General features: G+C 47.3%; 1 protein-coding gene across 1 annotated transcript in view; it reads left to right on the forward strand.

The window, feature by feature from the left end:
- The window catches only part of LOC141074123 (uncharacterized), a 236,798-nt gene that overhangs the window by 53,168 nt on the left and 157,717 nt on the right, over window positions 1-25,913 (forward strand). Inside the window, exon 14 of the mRNA XM_073561654.1 lies at window positions 2,321-2,460. Coding sequence (XP_073417755.1) covers window positions 2,321-2,460 — 140 coding nt within the window. The remainder of the gene's footprint in view (window positions 1-2,320; window positions 2,461-25,913) is intronic.

Consider the following 25,913-nt stretch of genomic DNA (forward strand, 5'->3'; position numbering starts at 1 on the left):
AGAGGAGATTCGGAGAACCAAAATGTTGTGGAAGGCGATGCATGGAACTATGGAAGATGCAGGAGCATAGGAGCTGTGGGTGAAGATGCTAGGAGCAGGGCAACTGTGGGGAAGATGCAGGAGTAAAGGAATCTTCGGAGAAGATGTGGGAGTGGAGGACCTGTGGGAAAAGATTCAAGTGCGGATGAGCTGTGGGAGAAGATGTGGGAGCAGAGAAGCTATGGAAGAAGATGTGGGCACAGAAGAGCTGTAGATGAAAATGTGGGAGCAAAGGAGCTGGGGGAGAAGATGCAGGACTGGATTTGCTGTGGTAGAAGATGTTGGGAGCAGAGGAGCCGTGGAGAAGGTGCAGGAGCAGAGGAGCCTCGGGAAAAGATGTGAGAGTGGTGGAGCTGTGTGTGAAGATGGAGGAAAGGATAATTTGTGGGAAAACATGTAGGTGTGGAGGAGCTGTAGGAGAAGATGTGGGAGATGTTGGAGCAGAGGAGCTATGGTATGAGATGCAGGCGCGGAGGAGCTGAAGGTATAGATTGTATAAATTGTAGAAACGTAGGTGCTGCCAGAAGAGATGTGGGGAGCAGAGCACTTATCGGATGAGATGAGGGTGCTGAACAAGTTAATCAGTCAGCAAATGCTGTGTCAACTTCATTGCTGTTACTAAACCTATGTAGAGACCAGCAGTGAAGACAAGTTTGTCAAGGCTGCAGTGCTCTGCTTAAACAGTGACCATGATAACAAATTTCACGTCATTACACTGAGAGCTCTGCTATGTTGACATTTGCCCATGCAGACCGCAGCAATCGATGACAAACTCATCTCCAATGTAGCGCTCTATATTTGCATTGGTAATAGCTTTGGAGAAGACAGAGCAGCCGATGGCTGCTATACTGATTCAGCTTTCTGCTACAAGAATTAGATAAGAAGAAATTATAAAGAGTACTAAAATGTCCATAAGCACAAATGTATTCATTTTTATTAAACTCTAATTACAATAAACACTGGCGTGGGCAGAATACCAGTATCTCTTGCCCTTGTGATGTGCTGAGAGTGTCTGTTTGCAGTCACTTCAGATGCTCCCAGTGGACACCTGCTTCAGTCAATAGGTTGAGATCCATCTCAGATGGAGGGATCTTGTTGCTGGAAGGAAAGAGAACCGCGCATGCTTGGTGACTATGTAGGGAAGGTGACCTGACGGACGGACTTGTCAGAATAGAGAAAGGAAGGTTTGCACAGTTTAGACAGGTGTCAGTTACTACAGTGGGGAAACAGCTGAGAAAGTGTAGTGGACGTGCAGTACCTTGGGTTGACCAGTAGAGGGCAGGGAGGAGAGTGTGCAAAGGACTTGACATCAGCTTAGGGCTTAGGAAACCGTTGGTCATGGGGGGCGGAGTTAGAGGGAACCGGGAATGATATAAATTTGACAGGAGGGTTCCAGAAAGTTCCAGTCCCCGGGGGGAGCTCAAGTGACAGGAGGACTACGACAGTCTGTGCACTGTGGGGAAAACCGAACCAGGGGGACTGAGGAGAGAGAACGTCAGGGGGGTGGTCCTGACACAAGAGTACCGCAGTATAGACGCGGCACTGAGGTAAAGCATACCATATTGAGGGAGAGACGACTGATCAGTACTGTTGGTTTACGGGCCTAAGGCGGCCACAGTGACGGATCTGACAAGAGCGTTGAAGAGTGAAGAGGGGACGGTGCGTATATGTACGTCCCCAGTGTAAAGTACGGTGTGCGGGAAGCGGCCCTGGAAACGGAGGGCCGATAAGTGAAGTGAATTGAAGTGCGGTGTACTTCGGAGGCCGTCAGGCGGACGGCAAGAGAATAAACTTGGACTTGTTGTACCCGAAACCTGCCTCATCTTGTGTCTGTACGTCACTGCGCGGTAAGAGAGGGACGACCCCCCAGCCCGGCCCACTGACCCTACAACTAGAAGAGCAGTTTAGATGGATGGAAAAAGAGTCTGAAAGTACTAACACTTGGGGCGAACCACACAAAACATCCAAAGTTTTTATTCCTTGAACAAAGCATAATATTTCACAATAATTTATACACAAGACTTTTTCAGAATAAACAGGATGGTATATGGTGGCACAGCCCTTTTATTGGCTAGTCTTTTATAAGAAACCCAATAGCAGCACCCCATTGACTCCACCTCTAAGGGTTTGATCAATTTGTTTGTTTGCTATTTTTACTGCTCCCAAGTAACATTCGCCATGTTCTGATCGAAAACTTCCTTGAGATATCAAATTATATTACCGCTGATATTACAAATTACGCTATTATCAAGCAAGTGCTAAAGATCACTGCAATATAAAGCCACGAGCTAGCAGAACCCCTCATTTCTAATTCTACACCTTCTGGATTACTCAAACTTAATGTTGGTGGTGAAGGCAGATCTGAAGACATGGAGAGAGCATTGTTCATCCGACTGCTAATTGTGCTTATTCTAAGGACAGGTAAGATCCATTGGCATCAGCCAAACCAATCTCCAGTAATAGTTATTTGCCTTATTTCTGATGAACACATTTTTGATTGAGTCACTTATATATTAGGTACTAAAAACAGCATGAATTGTTTCACAAGGGGGTCAGTGATTGATTAGAGGTGATCTGGGATCACTGAGACGACTCTAGTGTTGCAGTCATCGTAATCTTTAGGGACGAGATCCCATATTCAGATTCGTCCTGGATAAACCTGCATCAAAATGGTTTTGAACTTGTCAAGGTGTATATTAATTACAGTGTGTCGGAACATGGCACATTGACCATTAGGCTAGACTTAAAGATTGCCCTAAGGGTAGGACTTTTTGTTACGGTCACACCGGCGTAGAGTCTCTCATCTGAGTGAATAGGACCAATTATATCAATTAGACTCTGACCAGTGTAGGATCATTGTGACTATACATGGGCCGAATAAGCTGCAGAGGGAACCCGACTTCCTGGATCGTGCCGGCTGATCTGCTGCTCGGCTCCGCAGATGCATGTGTTGTAGCTGTGTGTCAGCCACAGCAAATGCATGGAGAGCCAAACAAACAGGTTCTCTATACATGTGTTGTGACTGTCACACAGCCGCGATACATGCAGCTGCAACGCTGAACAGCAGATTATCAGGAGCGCTCCCGGTATCCAGGTTCCCACTGCATCTTCTTAGACAAGCGCTATAGCTTGCCGGATAAGGAGGGAGCCAAAGATATTCGCTCATGTCTAATTGTGATGTGATTCTCTCGGATGTTCTGTCAGTCTACAGAAATTGGACTGTACTCAGGTATCATCCAAAATCAGTCCAATTGTTTCCACGCACTCATTGACTTACATGGACAAGTGCAAGGCGATCATGGGATCCGACTTTGGCATGATGTGATTTTTTTCTTTAATCCGGCTAGGTCCAACATGGGCTAACATTGGTCCGAGTGCAATCCAATGTTTTTTCCAATGGTATTCAGACCGAAAGTATGATTTGTAGTAAATGTTTTGATTTAGTCGCAGCCAATGGGTTTTTCACATCTTACCTTTCTTCAGTTTACATTCTTTTTTAAAACTACACATATTATATCTAATTTATATGTATAATATAATATATATAATTTAAAAAAACAATAAGGAATAAAAGACACTGAACTTTGGGAGGTGTCAGAAAAAAAAATAAATTATTTTCATATTCATATAATAAATACTAAAACGCTGTTCAATATGGGCATGAAAAAACAGCCCGAGATATAAGCGGATTTCAAAATTGACTTTACCAACCAATGTCAGGTAGCTGCTGCCAAGGCAGATAAATTTTTAGGATGCATTAAACAAGGTAAAAAAAAAAAATTAACCAATATTAGCTTTATGAAAATCACCAAAGACCTGATTGTACATTGTCTTTGAATTAGAAAGACAAGTTTCCAGCAATGTGATTACTGGAGTGGGTAAATTGTAACTTTTTAATGATAAAGTCTCATTGACACTGCTGGACTATTGTGAAGATGAAGCGTTCCTGTGAATTCTGGCTTTTTCACTATTGACCTGTCTAAACATTCTGCCAATCACCCAAAGAATTTGCACAGCCTAGTTTGTCAAGTGCAGTGATTGCTAAGCTTTCTTACAAATCATCATTCTCTGCAGCACATGTGCTGCCGAGAACAATGGACAATCAGGTAAATCACCAGCTCACCAGTCTTGGCTGGTGGTGCGTAGAAGCACGGATGCCGTGTGGTCACACGTGAAGAAATCCAATGAAAGAAAAAATCCAGCTGAGCTTGGAAAAAGAACATATTGTTCGAAACGTTACTGCTACTGTTACCTCGCATTGATGCGGTTTGTCCGCTGATCTCTGTTTTTATGCCCAAATAAATTTTTTGCATATTTTGGAAGCTGGATTTTTTTCTGCTGAGAACAATGACAGTCTGTGGGTACAGATCAATCTATTAAAGGATTTTTTTTTACGGCTGAAGATACTGCTGAACTTTGGGATCGGGAGCAGCCACTGCACCGTGCACACAGTTGCGTGACCTCTACACTGCTTACACCGTAGGTGCTGGTAACAACTGTTCAGTGTGGGTTGCAGGTATCGGGTTCCCACCGATCTGATGTTGATGACCACTCACAGGGATTTCTTTGTACTATCTCAATATGCAAATAAAGTCAGTGGAGCCTCATTTAAGAGTCTCAAACACGGGACTAGCCAGATCTTCCTCCAGGGAAGGACCCAGCCAAGGGGTGGCTCCTTTCGGAAACCATCATTACCACCATATTAAGTGGCCCTTTAAGTCAGTATCCAGCTCCACGGACTTTATTTGCATATTCGTATATCCCAGGGAGCATTGCACCTAGGATTTCACTGATTGAGCGCCTTTGCCGACTGCCGCAGTGTTTTCTTTGACTGGCCTCCCTGAGGTCAGTGATTGTTTTGTGATGTTGGTCTACTAGGCATTGCTCCCACCTAGCCAGAATCCTACTCCACACTGATGAGGGGCAACACCCCGAAACAGCTGTCTGTGGATGGATACCTGGCCTTGGTATTTCCCTTGTCATATCTGTAAACTCGTAAAGAGCTGGATATTGACTTAAAGGGCCACTTAATATGGTGGCAATGGTGGTTTCCGAAAGGAGCCACTCCTTGGCTGGGTCCTTCCCTGGAGGAAGATCTGGCTAGTCCCGTGTTTGAGACTCTTAAATGAGGCTCCATGGACTTTATTTGCATATTCGCATTTCCCAGGGAGCATTGCACCTAGGATTTCACTGATTGAGCGCCTTTGCCTGCTGCCGCAGTATTTTCTTTGACTGGCGTCCCTGAGGTCAGTGATTGTTTTGTGATGTTTGTACTATCTCAGGGATAGGTCATCAATATTGGAGTGGATGGCAGTCCCTTATAATGTCATACCCCTAACTCCATGTGCACTTTTTTGAGAAAGAAATTTTTAGCAAATCTGCAAAAACAAAGACACCACAAAAGTCTCCTAACGAACGCTTAAAAGAGTCTTCCTATCTAGATTAATGTAAATCCCCTTTGGTGTTGATATGTTCCATTTTTGGGGCGTTTCTTTCCACTTCAGGTTTTGTAAAACATCTGATGAAAACTGGTCCCAAAACACTTAAAAGAATTTTCAAAAATGCTTCGGAATAAAAGAAAAACTTTCCAAAAAAGTAAGGTTCCCAGAACCAGGTTCAAATTGAAAATCTCATCGTTCATGTACACACAGCCTAAGACTTTCTGAAGATCGTTAACTAGATAAGTTAAAGGCCCATGGACTTGTTCAAATGAAAGGTCTTAATCAACTTCTGATACCAGAGGATGATGAGAACAGTCATTCTGATAAATAATCATCCATCTTATACATCCCCCCAGAGCAAAAACTTGCTCATAGAACAAGGGTCATGAGTTGCGAGATCCCCTTCAATGGCATTGAGATACTCGAATTAGTAATCAGTCGCTCTCCTGAAAAGGACAAACCCTTTGCATGGTCCTTGATTTTGTAAAACTATTTTACTTATCAGTAACTTCTAGTGCTGCAGCCAGAACAAAGGTTAATGTGGAGCCGCCCTTGTGAATTATGCAATAAGATTTCCATTGTGATATCCATAAAAGAGTCAGAAACCAAGGAACCTTTGGAAAATAACATGGTTTATACTGATTTGGAATATGTTAACCTATTACGGACCGGGCTTGTAAGGGCCTTTGTGACGCTAGTCACTTCTCACGGCCAAGCTGTGAGTCAGTGAACAAGGAGTCCAATGTCAGAAGGAAGAGACAAAAGCGTAGTCAGGTAAGGTTCTGAGGTCGAAGTACTGGGAGGATAACGAAAATCACTGAAAGAAGGCAAAGATGCTTACCTGCCTAGGCCTCAAAACAAATCCACTAACAGGGTGCAGTGGACCAATTATGGCAGCAACATAGGTGCAAATACTAGTGCACAAAAAACTCCAATCTGTATGTGGCATAACTCACACAAAGGTGATGTGGAGCATCCGGCTTACAGCCTTTCACCAACGCCCTTACTTTAAGATCAGGCGGGCCACCCAGTGCCTCTCAAATGCATCCTGTGTGAACAGAGGCCATGGATACAGAGCCATATGGGCCCAACTGCACCCTGAAAAATAGATAAAGTGCACATGAAGGAGCCCCAACTTAGATTCTCCACTTTGCAAAAAGATTATTTTACCACAACACTAAAGTGACATCAATTTCCACAGTGACATGACTCTAAAATCCACACCATGGCCTAGTCTGCACAGTACAATATCAGTACAATATCAGTACAATATCAGTACAATATCGAATACCAGAATCGGAAGTTCCCATAATGCAATGAGCCAGTGTTGTGGCTGTGATTGGCTGCTGAAATGATGTCATCATGATGCGCGGTCTGTGCAGGCCTGCCGGGGGTCTGTGCAGGCATGCCGGGGGTCTGTGCGGGCTGCTGGGGGTCCGTACGGGCCTGCCGGGGGTCAGTTCGGGCTGCCGGGGGTCTGTACGGGCCTGCCGGGGGTCTGTGCGGGCTGCCGGGGGTCTGTGCGGGCCTGCCGGGGGTCTGTACGGGCCTGCCGGGGGTCTGTGCGGGCTGCCGAGGGTCTGTACGAGCCTGCCGGGGGTCTGTGCGGGCTGCCAGGGGTCTGTGCGGGCCTGCCGGGGGTTGTGTGTGTGTACAGGCATCGTCAGATGGGACTACAAGTCCCATCGGGCTATGCCTGCTACAATGACAGTGATTGACACATTAGCCAATGATGGGACAGTAGTAGTCCCATCATCCGGCTAATGTGTTGAATGTAAAAAAAAACAAAAAAAAAAACATGCATACTACATAACATAGTAACATAGTTTTGAAGGCCGAGCATTCATGCAACATACATACTACATATATACTACATTCATACAACATACATACTACATACTACATACATACTACATATATACTACATTCATACAACATACATACATACCTACATACTACATACATACTACATACAATACTTTCATACATACAGTACTTATAACATAGAGTACATACTTACCATCACTTGTCACTTTGATACCCGAAGCCAGTGTCATCTCACTGTAAAAAATATTAAAGTAACAAACAACCGATATACTCCCTAATCTGCAGAAATCCACGAGTGTCCCACAGCGATCTCCTGCAGTGCATCACTGAGAGGTTACGATAGTTCACTGGTCTCACTTAATGGCAAAAGCTGCGTGGGAACTTTCTCACACAGCAATGCCAAAAGTGAGACTAGGGACTATTTTTTAACAGTGGCGGAGGAATACAGTGCGGAAGGATACCTACCTCCCGTCATTGTATTCCTGGGGCCCCTAGAGAGCGGTCGCATCAGCTGATGCTGCTGTTCTCCACGGGAGATCATTGTGGGACACTCGTGGATTTCTGCGGATCAGGGAGTATATCGGTTGTTTGTTATTTTAATATTTTTTACAGATGACACTGGCTTTGGGGATCAAAGTGACAAGTGATGGTGAGTATGTACTCTATGTTATATGTACTGTATGTCTATATGTATGTATTGTATGAATGTATGAATGTATTGTATGTGGTATGTATGTTGTATGTCTGTAGCATGTTTTATGTATGTTGTATGTATGTAGTATGTACTATGTATGTATGTACAGTGGGGAAAAAAAGTATTTAGTCAGTCAGCAATAGTGCAAGTTCCACCACTTAAAAAGATGAGAGGCGTCTGTAATTTACATCATAGGTAGACCTCAACTATGGGAGGCAAACTGAGAAAAAAAAATCCAGAAAATCACATTGTCTGTTTTTTTTTCATTTTATTTGCATATTATGGTGGAAAATAAGTATTTGGTCAGAAACAAGCAATCAAGATTTCTGGCTCTCACAGACCTGTAACTTCTTCTTTAAGAGTCTCCTCTTTCCTCCACTCATTACCTGTAGTAATGGCACCTGTTTAAACTTGTTATCAGAATAAAAAGACACCTGTGCACACCCTCAAACAGTCTGACTCCAAACTCCACTATGGTGAAGACCAAAGAGCTGTCAAAGGACACCAGAAACAAAATTGTAGCCCTGCACCAGGCTGGGAAGACTGAATCTGCAATAGCCAACCAGCTAGGAGTGAAGAAATCAACTGTGGGAGCAATAATTAGAAAATGGAAGACATACAAGACCACTGATAATCTCCCTCGATCTGGTGCTCCACGCAAAATCCCACCCCGTGGGGTCAGAATGATCACAAGAACGGTGAGCAAAAATCCCAGAACCACGCGGGGGACCTAGTGAATGAACTGCAGAGAGCTGGGACCAATGTAACAAGGCCTACCATAAGTAACACACTACGCCACCATGGACTCAGATCCTGCAGTGCCAGACGTGTCCCACTGCTTAAGCCTGTACATGTCCGGGCCCGTCTGAAGTTTGCTAGAGAGCATTTGGATGATCCAGAGGAGTTTTGGGAGAATGTCCTATGGTCTGATGAAACCAAACTGGAACTGTTTGGTAGAAACACAACTTGTCGTGTTTGGAGGAAAAAGAATACTGAGTTGCATCCATCAAACACCATACCTACTGTAAAGCATGGTGGTGGAAACATCATGCTTTGGGGCTGTTTCTCTGCAAAGGGGCCAGGACGACTGATCCGGGTACATGAAAGAATGAATGGGGCCATGTATCGTGAGATTTTGAGTGCAAACCTCCTTCCATCAGCAAGGGCATTGAAGATGAAACGTGGCTGGGTCTTTCAACATGACAATGATCCAAAGCACACCGCCAGGGCAACGAAGGAGTGGCTTCGTAAGAAGCATTTCAAGGTCCTGGAGTGGCCTAGCCAGTCTCCAGATCTCAACCCTATAGAAAACCTTTGGAGGGAGTTGAAAGTCCGTGTTGCCAAGCGAAAAGCCAAAAACATCACTGCTCTAGAGGAGATCTGCATGGAGGAATGGGCCAACATACCAACAACAGTGTGTGGCAACCTTGTGAAGACTTACAGAAAACGTTTGACCTCTGTCATTGCCAACAAAGGATATATCACAAAGTATTGAGATGAAATTTTGTTTCTGACCAAATACTTATTTTCCACCATAATATGCAAATAAAATGAAAAAAAAACAGACAATGTGATTTTCTGGATTTTTTTTTCTCAGTTTGCCTCCCATAGTTGAGGTCTACCTATGATGTAAATTACAGACGTCTCTCATCTTTTTAAGTGGTGGAACTTGCACTATTGCTGACTGACTAAATACTTTTTTTCCCCACTGTATGTTGCATGAATGTAGTATATATGCAGTATGTATGTAGTATGTATGAATGTTGTATGAATGTAGTATATATGAAGTATGTATGTAGTATGTATGTTGTATGAATGTAGTATATATGTAGTATGTACTATGTATGTATGTTGTATGAATGTAGTATATATGTAGTATGTATGTAGTATGTATGTATGTTGTATGAATGTAGTATATATGAAGTATGTATGCAGTATGTATGTATGTTGTATGAATGTAGTATATATGTAGTATGTACTATGTATGTATGTATGTTGTATGAATGTAGTATATATGAAGTATGTATGTAGTATGTATGTATGTTGTATGAATGTAGTATATATGTAGTTTGTATGTTTTTTTTTTTTTTACATTCAACACATTAGCCGGATGATAGGACTACTACTGTCCCATCATTGGCTAATGTGTCAATCACTGTCATTGTAGCAGGCATAGCCCGATGGGACTTGTAGTCCCATCGGACGATGCCTGCACACACACACAACCCCCGGCAGGCCCGCACAGACCCCCGACAGTCCGCACAGATCCTCGGCAGGCCCGCACAGATGCCCGGCAGCCCACACAGACCCCTGGCAGGCCCGCACAGACCCCTGGCAGCCCGTACAGACCCCCGGCAGGCCCGCACAGACCCCCGGCAGGCCCGCACAGACCCCAGGCAGGCCCGCACAGACCCCCGGCAGGCCCACACAGACCCCGCCCGCACACACAGACACGCACAGTTTCCGCCCACGCACCGCCCACACTCTTCCCCCCTCCCGAACTGGATGTGCAAGGAAAGAAAGGGTTTTTTTCAATTCCGATATTTCTTTCCCATTAACTTGCATGGGTTTCCGGTATCGGAATCGGCGATACCCGATACTTTTTGAGTATCGGTCCGATCCAATCCGATCCGATATTTCCCCAATATCGGAAAGTATCGCTCAACACTATTAGGCAGTCTACACCTTCAGGGGACAGCCAAATATGCTTATTTGTCAGGACACCACCAGCAGGGCTGAAGACACGTTCCCAGAGAACGCTGGCTGATGTGCATGACAAAATTTTCAAAGCGAGACAGGAGAATTCAGACCACGCTTCCATTTTTGAAGCCCAAAATGCAAAAGGGTCCAAGTTCTCCCTGATGGCATTGATATTGAGCTCAAGATACTCCTGCACCAGCCTCTCCAGTTGTTCACAATGTGTCAGATTTGTACTCTGTTCTGCTGGTGCACAGGTTGGTCTAAAAAATTCATGAAATGAAAAATTGTTTATGCCACTTACACTGCTGCTGCTAATGTTTTTTGCGATGATGCCTTGACATTCCCAGGCTTGGAAGTCTAGAACTGTGATGCATACTGTGTGCTCTTAAGATTGTCTACAAGGGAGTTTCGATACTCCAGCATGCGCATGTCCCTTTCCAGGGGTGGAAGCATCTGTCAAAATGTACTTTTGTACCATGGATCCAACAGAGTGGCAACCCTGTAGTCAGCACATTTTCTAACCCTAAGAATATGGGCATCATGTTGCAGATAGCGCAGCAAGAATGCGCTCATCTGTTTGGTGCATCCATGAGGTCCAAGTCTATATTGAGTTGGTGGCGGAGTAACACATGCTTACTTCCTCCATCCCCTCTCAACAACCAAGGACAACAGAGAGGGGATCATTATCCTCTTTATGTCCTGACTGTTATGCACCCATCACCTCTTCCGCTTCAGCCTCATCCATTTGTTCCTTTGCTCCTGCATCTTCGCTAACAGTTTGTCTCATACCATGAGACCTTAGATCACTGTAATTCACCCTACCATGGCACCTGCCTATGCGACGACAGTCCGGAACTTAGAGATATTGGTATCCCTTTTCTATCCTCCTCTACTTCCACCTCTTCCTCTGGGACCACCACCTCCTTCCACAAACTATTCATGTAGATGACCAGAATAGTGATGCTGATGATGGCATCATCAGCGCTAACCATCTTAGTAGACATTTCTAAACTGTGCAGAAGGGTGCAGAGGTCCGTCATCTGTAACCACTCTGCAAGCGTGATTTGCACTGCATTGGCCCAGGCTATGCGAAAAGACATAATGTACCAAGGTGGAGGCCCTAGAGGAGGTGGAGGATCCAGAAGCAGTGGAGAAAGTGACCAATCCAGAGGTTTGTCCCGCAATCCTTGGGGATTACAAGATTTGTAGAGCAGCCCCTTGCCCACCTGCCCTCACAGCCACCAGAGTCACCCAGTCAGTGAGATGTAAGACCCCTGCCCATGTTTGCTTGTCAAGGTGTCAGTGGTAAAATGCATCCTGGCAGACATACATTTTTTCAGCGCATAGGTAATGTTGTCTGCAACATGCTGGTGTAGCGCAGACATACAGTAGGTTTATTAGAAAAGTAATGGCGACTAGACAACTGTGACAGCCATCAACTTTTGGAAACCATCTGTATCCACCTGGCGTAAAGGCAGCATTTCCGTGGCCAAACATTTGGAGATGGTGGAGCTCTTAGGAGGGAACATTCTTTTATCTGACCACAACTGTGGGACCGAGGGCTGGCTGCTGTGCTGAGAGAGGGTTGAGTAGGGTGAACAGGAGAAACTGCAGGACTGTGAGAGGTGCAGATAGAGATGTTATGGTGGATTGAGAAAGATATGTTGTGTTCGGTGAAATTAAGAATAGCAGGCATCTCCACTTCATTAACAGCTGACAGGCTCTCACTCACCTCAACTGTAGGGTGTAAACTGTTGTGAGTTCATTTTCCCCTTCACCGTTGATGTCTGATGAACTCCCTCTGCTGGTGAAGAGAGGTAGTGAAACTGATTGGGTTGAGAAGAACCTGTCATCTGAACAGGTGGAGCCTGATTGGACACCCGGAATCACTGAGTGGATATAAGGCAGCCGACGCCCTACAGGGGTGCTGGTGATCCTTTCTGCTCTGAGCTCTTGCAACCAGTTAGTCCTGTCTACTGAAAGCTAAGTTTTGCTTTCTTATTTTTCCATGAGATTTTGTCTGTTTGCTTCGTGTTTTGTGTTCAGCCTGCCTTTGTTGGGACGGGCTGAGCTCCATTTTTGTCTCGGATCAGTTTATCTCTTTGCTCTGTTTTCAGAATATACCTGAGTGCTGATATAGTGATTTTGAAGTCTAGCGACTTCAGGGCCTTTTTCCCTATCAGACGGTTGGGACATTTTTGGTAGGGTTTTTTGCGGATTGCAGTCAGCATCTTTTCTGTCCTTTCCTATTTAGTTAGTTGGGCCCTATCGTTTGCTCAACCTGTCTTTCTGTCTGTGTTTGTGTTTTCATCTGCTTTTCACCGACAATACATGTTGGGGGCTGTCTATTGCTTTGGGGTCTGCTCTGGGGCAGTTTAGATTTTCCCTTTCTTTCTTTAGGCTTATTTAGTTCTCCGGCTGTGAACGAGGGGTCTAGGGCACCGTAGGAACCCCCCACGGCTACTGTTAGTTGTGGTGAATAGGATCAGGGGTCTGCAATCCGATAGCTACCAACCTCTCCGGTTTTCTGGACTTAGCTTGTATTTTTGTTTTTTCCTCCTTCGGTGACTCATTCATAACAGAATCACCAGCCATACCGCAGATTCTAGGGTACTCAATAGCAGGAAAGAATTGTAAAAAAAAAAAAAAAAGGAAAGAAAAAAAAAAAAGTGTCAGAATTTTTTTTTTTTTTGTGTGTATATTTTTTCCTCTATGTCTTTGAGGCCGTAGGGGGAATTTTTTCTTCTCAATGGAGATGAAGCAATTGTCTGATCGTGTGGAGCAGCTCGCTGCTGAAGTGCGGGAAATTTCTGCCTATCTTGCTCATTCACATGTTGCTGAGCCAAAGATCCCTACTCATGATGTGTTTTTTGGGGATCGGTCTAAATTTTTGAACTTTAAGAATAATTGTAAATTATTTTTTGCCTTGAAGCCTAACTCATCAGGGAGCTCCGCACAGCAGGTTAAACTTGTCATCTCCTTGCTGCGCGGCGATCCTCAGGATTGGGCGTTTTCCTTGAAATCTGATGATCCTATTCTAACTAATGTAAACGCATTTTTTCAAGCCTTGGGGCTGTTGTACGATGAACCTAATGCTATTGATCAGGCTGAAAAGGCCCTGTTGGCATTGAGCCAGGGTAAGGATTCTGCAGAGTTGTACTGTCAAAAATTCCGAATGTGGGCGGTCCTTACTACCTGGAATGATGGTGCCTTGCCAGCTCTCTTTCGGAAAGGTTTGTCAGAAACCGTAAAAGATACTATGGTGGGATTTCCCGTTCCCTCTGGTCTTGACGATTCTATGTCATTAGCCATTCAGGTTGATCGGCGTTTGCGCGAACGCAAAACTGCATGAGAGGTGTTGCCACCTGTTGAACAAATGTCTGAACCTATGCAATGTGATAGAGTTTTGTCTAGGGTGCAACGTCAGGAGTTCAGAAGGCGTAATAAGCTGTGCTTTTTTCTGTGGAGATGCCTCGCATATTATTTCTGTCTGCCCTAAACGAGAGAAACGTTTTGCACACACATTTGCTGTGGGTGGTGTTCAACCTAAGTTTCTTTTGGCAATTACTCTGATCTGCTCCCTGTCCACATTTTCTGCTAAGGCTTTTGTGGATTCGGGAGCAGCTCTGAACCTGATGGACTTGGATTTTGCTAAACATTGTGGATTTCCTATGACACCTCTGCGGACGCCTATCCCTTTGAGGGGTATTGATGCTACTCCTTTGGCGAAGAATAAACCTCAGTTTTGGACCCAGGTGGTAATGCGGGTCGCCCCAGACCATCAAGAAAATTGCAGATTTTTGGTGTTGCATAATCTGCATGATGCCATTGTTCTGGGGTTTCCCTGGTTGCAAATCCATAATCCAGTTTTGGATTGGAAATCTGTGTCTGTGGTGAGTTGGGGTTGTCGGTGTGCCCTTAGTGACGCTCCTGTTTTCTCCACCTCTCCCCAGTCGCATGATGTTCCTGACTATTTGGCTGATTTTTATGATGTATTTAGTGAGAATGAGTCTGCGTCTTTGCCTCCTCATAGGAGTTATGACTGTGCAATTGAGCTGAGCCCTGGGTGTAATTTTCCCAAGGGTCAACTTTTCAATTTATCTGTACTCGAGCACGAGGCTATGCGATCCTATATTAAGGAGTCGTTGGAGAAGGGTCATATTAGACCATCCTCTTCACCCTTAGGTGCTGGGTTTTTTTTCGTGGCCAAGAAGGATGGTTCATTAAGGCCTTGTATTGACTATCGTTCCCTCAACAAAATTACTGTTAAATATCAGTATCCGTTACCCCTGATTTCTGATCTATTCTCTAGAGTTAAAGGTGCTTGCTGGTTTACCAAGCTTGACCTCAGGGGGGCGTATAATCTTATTCGCATTAAGCATGGGGATGAATGGAAGATGGCGTTTAATACTCCAGAGGGACATTTTGAGTACCTGATGATGCCTTTTGGGCTCACTAATGCCACTTCTGTCTTCCAGTGCTTCATGAATGATATTTTCTGAGACTTTGTGGATAAATTTTTGATCATCTATCTGGATGATATTTTGATCTTTTCCAAGGATTGGGACTCTCATGTGGAACATGTTCGGACTGTGTTCCGGATTTTGAGGGAGAATTCCCTGTATGTCAAGGGATCGAAATGCCTTTTTGGGGTACAGAGGATTTCATTTTTGGGATTTATTTTGTCTCCGTCAACTACTGAAATGGACCCGGCCAAGGTACAGGCCATTTATGATTGGGTTAAGCCCACTTCTTTGAAGGCCCTCCAGAAGTTTTTGGGTTTTGCTAATTTTTATCATAAATTTATAGCTAATTTTTCTGGTATTGCCAAACCATTGACTGATTTGACTAAGAAGGGGGCTGATGTGCTGAATTGGTCTCCGGAGGCTGTTTCTTCATTTCAGGAGCTGAAGCGAAGGTTCACTTCTGCTCCTTTTTTGCGGCAACCTGATGTCTCACTCCGGTTTCAGGTAGAGCTGGACGCTTCTGAGATTGGTGCAGGAGCTGTTTTGTCCCAAAAAGATCCGGTAACATCTAAAATGAATCCCTGTGCTTTCTTTTCCCGAAAGTTCTCCCCATCTGAACGTAACTATGATGTGGGGAATCGGGAACTGTTGGCCATGAAAGGGGCATTTGAGGAGTGGAGACATTGGTTGGAGGGAGCTAGACATCAAGTCGTGGTCCTTACTGACCATAAGAATTTGATTTACCTGGAGTCGGCCAAACGCTTGAATCCTAGACAGGCTAGGTGGGCCTTGTTTTTCACACGTTTTGATTTTGTGGTCTCTTTTCTTCCAGGCACTAAGAATGTCAAGGCAGACGCCCTCTCTAGGAGTTTCTTTGCTGATTCTCCTGTTGTGACCAAGCCTGCTACCATCTTAGGTGAGGGGGTAGTTCTTTCTGTCATCTCGCCCGATTTGAGACGTGCTCTGGAAGAGTTTCAGGAGGACAAACCTGATCGTTGTCCCATTGGAAAATTGTATGTTCTTGACCAGTGGAGGAAGAGAGTGATGTCTGAAGTTCATTGCTCTGCATTGGCTGGTCATCCAGGTATTTTTGGTACTAGAGATTTGGTGAGTCGGTCTTTTTGGTGGCCCGCCTTGTCTCGTGATGTCAGGAGTTTTGTGCAGGCTGTGGGACTTGCTCCCGGTCTAAACCTTGTTGTGATGACTCCTGGAGTGGACCCTCTGGGTCGTGACACCAACCCTCCCAGGGCGAGCTGACCTAGTGAAGACCACCCCCTATACAGGGAGTGTCAGGGGCAAGCCCCAGGGGGTGAGGCACCACGACTGCTGGCACCAGGCAGCCGGCTCACAGGAGACACGAGTGGGTGATTGTGTCTGCAGGAACGTGTAAAGCGTGGACACGGGAACACGTGGTATACAGAGACTTCGTTCGTCCGGGTGTGAGTGAAGCAGGATGCGTGCAAGGCGCACGTCAGAGCACTGAGTCAGGCAGCAGGGGTGCCAGGAGGTGTAACAGAGTACAGGAGCAGGGTGTGTGCCAGAGGGCACAACTGAGCATAAGACATAGCGCAGGATTGGTACATGTGCCAGGAGGCACAACAGAGTAAGAGACTGAGTACAGGATCAGAGCATGTGCCAGGAGGCACAACTGAGTATAAGACAGAGCACGGAATCAGAGTGTGTGCCAGGAGGCACAACTGAGTATAAGACAGAGCACGGAATCAGAGTGTGTGCCAGGAGGCACAACTGAGTATAAGACAGAGCACGGAATCAGAGTGTGTGCCAGGAGGCACAACTGAGGATGAGGCAGAGTACAGGGTAAGAGCGTGTGCCAGGAGGCACAACTGAGTATGAGACAGAGTACAGGGTCAGAGCATGTGCCAGGAGGCACAACCGAGTACGAGACAGAGCACAGGGTCAGAGCGTGTGCCAGGAGGCACAACCAAGTACAAAGCAGAGGACCTGAATACAGCGCACAGCCAGGCAGGGACACGACAGACCAAGCCAGGAAGCACAACAATAATCAGGCACCTCCCCTAGGGGGAGGTCGTCTGATATAGCACATGACTACTACTGGTTAAGGGTCAGGACCTAGCCAGAAAGCACATGACCACTACAGGTTCCGGGTCAGGTCCTCCATTACCATAGAGAGGACCGAGCCCTATACAGCACTGACAGGAGCACGCAAGTGCAAACGTGACATGTAGGAGGAGACCCAGGGACGAGAGCTGCGCGTGCGCGCCCGACGGGACCCCCGGAGTGACCGCGGCTCCGGAAGAGATGACGTCGGGACCGAGGTCCCGCCCCCAGGTGAGCACGGTGTGACAGTACCCCCCCTTTACACCCCCTCTTTCTAAAACTGGAGAGGAACTTAGACAAAATCTGGGGTGCGTGGATATTCTCCCTGGGTTCCCATGACCTCTCCTCGGGGCCAAAACCCTTCCAATCGACCAAGAACATGGTTCTCCCTCTTACCTTCTTCATGGCCAAAATGTCATTCACCTCAAACTCATCCCCCAAGCCAACAGGCTAGGGTGTGTGGCCTGGAGAAGGATGAAATCGGTTAAGAACCACAGGTTTCAGGAGAGATACATGGAAGGAATTGGGAATACGGAGTGAAGGAGGCAGCTTCAATTTGTAAGCAACATCATTAATCCGCCTGAGGACCTCAAAAGGACCAATGTAACGGGGACCCAGTTTGTAAGATGGTACCTTAAGGCGGACGTATTTGGTTGAGAGTCACACCTTGTCACCAGGGAGAAATGGAGGAACGTCCAGGCGCCTCTTGTCAGCATGTAATTTCATTCTGTCCCGTGCTTTCTCGAGAGCGGTTTTGGTCTCCTGCCATACCCTGGAGAACTCCACAGACAGAGAATCGGCAGCAGGTACCCCCGAGACAGGAAGTACCGGTAGAGGCACATTGGGATGCTGTCCAAAGACGATGAAGAAAGGAGACTTGGTAGACGATTCACTGGAGTGATTATTGTAGGCGAACTCAGCCCAAGGAAGTAGACCGACCCAGTCATTCTGATGAGCATTAGAAAAATGCCAGAGGTAGGATGTAAGGATCTGGTTGGTACGTTCCACCTGCCCATTGGTTTGGGGGTGATAGGCGGAAGAGAAATCCAATGACACTTTCATGAGTCCGCATAGAGCTCTCCAGAATCGGGAGGTGAATTGGACCCCTCTGTCTGACACGATGTGCTGGGGGAAGCCGTGAATCCTGAAGATATGGGAAATGAAGATCTTCGCCAAGTCAGGAGCAGAGGGTAGTCCGGGAAGAGGAATGAAGTGGGCCATCTTTGAAAATCGGTCTACAACCACCAAGACCACAGTACAACCGGAAGAACAAGGCAGATCAGTAATGAAATCCATGGCTATGTGCTGCCATGGAGCCGACGGAACGGGAAGCGGGAACAGAAGACCGGAGGGTGGTTGTCTGGGTATCTTGTTCTGGGCACAGGACGGGCAAGATGCTACAAAGTCTTTAACATCCTGGGAGAGTGAAGGCCACCAATAATGGCGAGAGATTAAGTCCAAAGTCTTTTTGACACCAACGTGGCCGGCAATCTTGGACGAATGTCCCCAATTTAGCACTCGTTTTCGGTTATTCTCAGCCACAAAGGTTCTTCCCGGAGGTAACGTGGTTAACTTGACAGGGGCCACAGTAATCACTTTGGATATATCAATGATATGAGAGGGTTCTTCCTCTGCATCAGACGACAGGAATGATCTTGACAACGCATCCGCTCTAACGTTCTTATCGCCGGGCCGAAAATGTAGCTCAAAGTGAAAGCGGGCAAAGAATAGGGACCACCTGGCTTGCCGAGGATTGAGCCTCTGTGCGGACTGGATGTACGCCAGGTTCTTATGGTCCATGAAGATCTTGAATGGCTGTATGGCACCTTCCAGTAAGTACCTCCACTCCTCCAAGGCCAACTTAATGGCCAATAGCTCTTTGTCGCCAATGGAGTAGTTCTGCTCAGTGGAGGAAAATTCTTTAGAAAAGAAGCCACAGGTGACAAAATGTCCAGAAGAGGATTTCTGCAGAAGGACTGTGCCAGCCCCAGTAGAGGATGCGTCCACCTCGAGAGTGAAAGGTCTACTAACCTCAGGTCGGTGAAGCGCCGGAGCAGTGGCGAAGGCTTGTTTCAACGACTGGAATGCCTCTTCAGCCTCAGAGGGCCAAGCCTTTGGGTTAGCTCCCTTGCAGATAAGGGACGAGATGGGGTGAACCAACGAGGAGAAATGAGGAACAAACTGTCGGTAGTAGTTCGCAAAACCAAGGAAGCGTTGGATTGCTTTCACCCCATGGGGCTGTGGCCAATCGAGGACGGCGGACACCTTTGCCAGATCCATGCGTAGACCTGATTCTGAGATAATGTACCCCAAGAATGGCAGGGACGTTTGCTCGAAGGCACATTTCTCGAGCTTGGCATAAAGGCGGTTCTCCCTCAGGCGCTGGAGGACTTGACGCACATTCTTTCTGTAGGCGGAGAGGTCTGGAGAAAAAACGAGGATGTCATCCAGATAGACTACCACGCAGGAGTACAGCATATCCCGGAAGACGTCATTCACGAACTCCTGGAACACCGCTGGGGCATTGCAGAGGCCGAAGGGCATGACCAAGTACTCATAGTGACCGTCTCTGGTGTTAAAGGCAGTCTTCCACTCATCCCCGGAACGAATGCGGATCAAGTTGTAGGCCCCACGAAGATCCAGTTTGGTGAAAATTCGAGTTCCTCTAAGTCGGTCAAAGAGCTCCGGGATCAATGGCAATGGGTACTTGTTCTTGACCGTGATATCGTTCAGGCCTCGGTAGTCTATGCAAGGATGGAGGGAGCCGTCCTTCTTTTTTACAAAGAAAAATCCCGCTCCCGCGGGCGAGGAGGGCTTGCGGATAAAACCTCTCGCAAGGTTCTCCCGGATATAGTCAGACATAGCTTGGGTCTCAGCAGGGGATAGCGGGTATATCCTACCCCTGGGTGGTGTAGAACCAGGAATGAGGTCAATCGGACAGTCATATGGCCGATGGAGGGGCAGAGACTCGGCCTCCTTCTTGTCGAAGACATCTGCAAAGGATCAGTAAGCCTACGGCAGACCTGTAGGTGCCGGGGATGGACCGGCAAAGTTCATCGGGCGGACGGGCAACAGGTACTTTTCCTGACAGAACGGTCCCCACCGGAGTATCTCGCCTGACCGCCAGTCCAGGGTGGGCTCATGAGTCCGTAGCCAAGGGAGGCCTAGAAGAAGTGTGTAAGACATGGTAGACAAGACGAGGAAGGAGATCTTCTCCCGGTGCAGGGCTCCAATCTGCAGCTCGATCTCTTCGGTGGCCTGGGTAACGGTCTCCTGCACGGACGTACCATTGACCGAAACAATCGACCGAGGAGTCTCCAGGGATCTGACAGGAATCCGGTATTTTTTAACCGCCTCGAGTGTGATAAAATTCCCCTCCGCGCCAGAATCCAGAAAAGCCTCCTCAGAATAACGCTTGGCACCGAGATTCAATAATACGGACACGAGCAGGGGAGGAGAGGAATCACATACACCTAGGGAGGCCTCTCCTATCAACCCTAGGCGGAGAAGTTTCCCGGCTTCTCGGAGCAGGAACGGAGGAGGTGAGAGGAGCTCCTCTCTCTGGCTAATTCACGGGCGCGTTCCTGAAACCGCAGGTCAATGCGTGTCGCCAGAGAGATCAGATCCTCTAAAGAGGTGGGGGTATCCCGACCTGCCAGTACGTCTTTGATCCGACCGGACAGGCCATGCCAAAAGATCCCTACGAGAGCCTCGTTGTTCCAACCGAGTTCGGAGGCCAAAGTACGAAAACGGATGGCATACTGTCCCACCGGTGGGAGGTTAAAGAGGGACTCGGTGATAGAGGCCAGCCGACCCGGCTCGTCGAACTCCTTGCGGAAGGTGTCCAAAAAGGTGGAAAGCTGAGAGACAAGTGGGTCATTGCGCTCCCAGAGGGGGTTCACCCATGCTAACGCCTCCCCCTCTAAGTGTGAAACAATAAAGGCAATTTGGGCGCGCTCAGTGGGATAGTGCTGCGGCAAAAGCTCCAAATGTAACCGGCATTGGTTCAGAAATCCTCGACAAAACTTGGGGTCCCCGCTATATCGGGGTGGCTTGCCGAGGCGCGGCATCGGGTGCGGGGCCGAGAACTGGGCAGAAATGGATTGTATGGCCGACAAACGGAACTCCATGGATTTCACAAGGGCCATAATCCTGGTCTGACTCTCCCGTAGGAACACCAGTTCCTTTTGGATGGAGGTGGTGGTACCAGCGGGGTCCATGGCCTGATTATACTGTGACGACTCCTGGAGTGGACCCTCGGGGTCGTGACACCAACCCTCCCAGGGCGAGCTGACCTAGTGAAGACCACCCCCTAAACAGGGAGTGTCAGGGGCAAGCCCCAGGGGGTGAGGCACCACGACTGCTGGCACCAGGCGGCTGGCTCACAGGAGACACGAGTGGGTGAGTGTGTCTGCAGGAACGTGTAAAGCGTGGACACGGGAACACGTGGTATACAGAGACTTCGTTCGTCCGGGTGTGAGTGAAGCAGGATGCGTGCAAGGCGCACGTCAGAGCACTGAGTCAGGCAGCAGGTGTGCCAGGAGGTGTAACAGAATACAGGAGCAGGGTGTGTGCCAGAGGGCACAACTGAGCATAAGACAGAGCGCAGGATTGGTACATGTGCCAGGAGGCACAACAGAGTAAGAGACTGAGTACAGGATCAGAGCATGTGCCAGGAGGCACAACTGAGTATAAGACAGAGCATGGAATCAGAGTGTGTGCCAGGAGGCACAACTGAGTATAAGACAGAGCACGGAATCAGAGTGTGTGCCAGGAGGCACAACTGAGGATGAGACAGAGTACAGGGTAAGAGCGTGTGCCAGGAGGCACAACCGAGTATGAGACAGAGTACAGGGTCAGAGCATGTGCCAGGAGGCACAACCGAGTACGAGACAGAGCACAGGGTCAGAGTGTGTGCCAGGAGGCACAACCAAGTACAAAGCAGAGGACCTGAATACAGGGCACAGCCAGGCAGGGACACGGCAGACCAAGCCAGGAAGCACAACAATAATCAGGCACCTCCCCTAGGGGGAGGTCGTCTGATATAGCACATGACTACTACTGGTTCCGGGTCAGGACCTAGCCAGAAAGCACATGACCACTACAGGTTCCGGGTCAGGTCCTCCATTACCATAGAGAGGACCGAGCCCTATACAGCACTGACAGGAGCGCGCAAGCGCAAACGTGACATGTAGGAGGAGACCCGGGGACGAGAGCTGCGCGTGCGCACCCGACGGGACCCCCGGAGTGACCGCGGCTCCGGAAGAGATGACGTCGGGACCGAGGTCCCGCCCCCAGGTGAGCACGGCGTGGCACTTGTTCTCGCTATAGTGGGCTGCTGATGCCTTTGCCGGTGCCCAGGAGACCATGGACCCATATTTCAGTGGATTTTATCTCTGATATGCCTGTCTCTCAGAGAATGACTGTTATTTGGGTGATTTGTGATAGATTCTCTTAGACGGTCCATCTTGTACCACTCCCTAAGTTGCCATCTTCCTCAGAGTTGGTGCCCTTGTTTTTGCAACAGGTGGTTCGCTTGCACGGGATTCCTGAGAACATTGTATCTGACAGAGGAGTTCAGTTTATTTCTAGATTTTGGAGGACTTTCTGTTCCAAGCTGGGAATTCAGTTGTCCTTCTCCTCTGCGTTTCACCCTCAGACCAATGGGCAGACAGAGAGAACAAACCAGACTTTGGAGTTGTATTTGAGATGTTTTATTTCTACTGATCAGGATGATTGGGTTTCATTTTTGCCCTTGGCCGAATTTGCTTTAAATAATAGAGCTAGTACTGCCACTTTGATGTCACCTTTTTTTTGTAACTTTGGGTTTCATCCTCTATTCTCTTCAGGGCAGGTGGAGTCTTCTGCCTGCCCAGGTGTTGACACTGTGGTGGAGAGAATGCACCAGATCTGGGACCAAGTGGTGGATAGGTTGTCTCTCTCCCAGGAAAAGGCCCAGCGGTTTTCCAACCGTCATAGGACCATTGGTCCCCAGTTTAAGGTGGGTGATATGGTTTGGTTGTCATTATTATTATTATTATTATTTATTGTTATAGCGCCATTTATTCCATGGCGCTTTACATGTGAGGAGGGGTATACATAAAAACAAGTACAATAATCTTAAACAATACAAGTCATAACTGGTACAGGAGGAGAGAGGACCCTGCCCGCGAGGGCTCACAATCTTCAAGGGATGGGTGATAATACAGTAGGCGAGGGTAGAGCTGGTCGTGCAGCGGTTTGGTCGATCGGTGGTTACTGCAGGTTATAGGCTTGTCGGAAGAGGTGGGTCTTCAGGCTCTTTTTGAAGGTTTCGATGGTAGGTGAGAGTCTGATATGTTGTGGTAGAGAGTTCCAGAGTAGGGGTGATGCGCGAGAGAAATCTTGTATGCGATTGTGGGAAGAGGAGATAAGAGGGGAGTAGAGAAGGAGATCTTGTGAGGATCGGAGGTTGCGTGCAGGAAAGTACCGGGAGACGAGGTCACAGATGTATGGAGGAGACAAGTTGTGGATGGCTTTGTATGTCATCAAAGAATATCTCTATGAAGGTGGCTTCTCCAAAGTTTAAACCTAGATTTATTGGACCTTACAAGATTTTGGAGATTCTTAATCCAGTCTCTTTTCGATTGGCTCTTCCTGTTACATTTAAGATCCATAACGTGTTTCATAAGTCTCTGTTAAAGAGGTTTGTTGAGCCAGTAGTTCCTGTGGTGGCACCTCCTGACCCTGTATTGGTGGAAGGTAATGTGGAATATGAGGTTGAGAAGATACTGGATTCTCGCCTGGCTAGACGGAGACTCCAGTATTTGGTTAAATGGAAGGGTTATGGCCAGGAGGATAATTCTTGGGTCCCTGCATCCGATATTCATGCCAAAAGATTGGTTTGTGCTTTTCATCGGGCCCATCCTGATCGTCCTGGTGGCGTGGATGAGGGTTCGGTGACTCCTCCTCAAGGGGGAGGTACTGTTGTGAGTTCATTTTCCCCTTCACCGTTGATGTCTGATGAACTCCCTCTGCTGGTGAAGAGAGGTAGTGAAATTGATTGGGTTGAGAAGAACCTGTCATCTGAACAGGTGGAGCCTGATTGGACACCCGGAATCACTGAGTGGATATAAGGCAGCCGACGCCCTACAGGGGTGCTGGTGATCCTTTCTGCTCTGAGCTCTTGCAACCAGTTAGTCCTGTCTACTGAAAGCTATGTTTTTGCTCTCTTATTTTTCCATGAGATTTTGTCTGTTTGCTTCGTGTTTTGTGTTCAGCCTGCCTTTGTTGGGACAGGCTGAGCTCCATTTTTGTCTCGGATCAGTTTATCGCTTTGCTCTGTTTTCAGAATATACCTGAGTGCTGATATAGTGATTTTGAAGTCTAGCGACTTCAGGGCCTTTTTCCCTATCAGACGGTTGGGACATTTTTGGTAGGGTTTTTTGCGGATTGCAGCCAGCATCTTTTCTGTCCTTTCCTATTTAGTTAGTTGGGCCCCATCGTTTGCTCAACCTGTCTTTCTGTCTGTGTTTGTGTTTTCATCTGCTTTTCACCGACAATACATTTGGGGGCTGTCTATTGCTTTGGGGTCTGCTCTGGGGCAGTTTAGATTTCCCCTTTCTTTCTTTAGGCTTATTTAGTTCTCCGGCTGTGATCGAGGGGTCTAGGGCACTGTAGGAACCCCCCACGGCTACTGTTAGTTGTGGTGAATAGGATCAGGGGTCTGCAATACGATAGCTACCAACCTCTCCGGTTTTCTGGACTTAGCTTGTATTTTTGTTTTTTCCTCCTTCGGTGACTCATTCATAACAGTAAACAAGTGGAAGTTCTGTGGCTGAAGACCTGTGTGAGAACACTTGCCACGGTGACAAAGAAGGAAGAAAGAGTATATGTGGTTGATGGGTTAGACAGTGGTTGGCAAGGCCCGGTAGTCTACATTTTGTCGCAGTGTGATTCCCAGAATAAGGCATGTTGATCGCGCATGTGACGGTTCATGCAAGTAGTAGTCAAATTATTGCAATTTTTGTCTCAACTGAGTCATTTTTTTGCAAAGTTGGCAGATAATATGAGTTGGGTCAACATTTGTGGTCTCGAAAAAAGGCCCAGGCTAGGCAACTCTTGCTGTCCTTGCGAACTGCTGACTTGCGAACAGTGCTGACCACAGCCACAGTTCTAGCTGAGGATGGAGTGCTTGTCGTGGTTGCATCACCACCTGTCTGTGTGGGAAGCCGCAACATAACCTCCACGTCTTTCTCCTCTTTCACATCCTCTGCTGAGATACTCAGCTGTGTGCCTCTGGCTTCAAAGCAAGTGGGATCCACAACCTCATCGCCATCCTCTCTTTTCTCCCACTTGTCACATGTAAAGTCACCCTCCTCCACTTCCTGCCCTGACAGTACAGTAGTTTGCGTGCACTTCTCTTATCTGAGTCTCATCAGTATCTCCTCCACCCCCAGGGGTTAACGTCTGGTGACGAGGGTCTGGATTCTACTTGGACCCTACTTGTTCAGCCCCGCATCCAGCAGGAAAAAAATTTTGGACATCGGTGCAGATGCTTTCCTCCTCTGGATTTTTTGAATCTTTGGAGCAGACCTCTGATGCTCATGGAATAGAATGTGTGAACAGCTCTGCAGACTGGCTCTTCTGTGGTTGCCCACAGTCAGTTGAGTAGTTGGAAAGTTGTGA

Source organism: Dendrobates tinctorius, unplaced genomic scaffold (genome assembly GCF_039654945.1).
Source record: "Dendrobates tinctorius isolate UK_male_01 unplaced genomic scaffold, ASM3965494v1 ptg000324l, whole genome shotgun sequence".
NCBI lineage: Eukaryota > Metazoa > Chordata > Amphibia > Anura > Dendrobatidae > Dendrobates > Dendrobates tinctorius.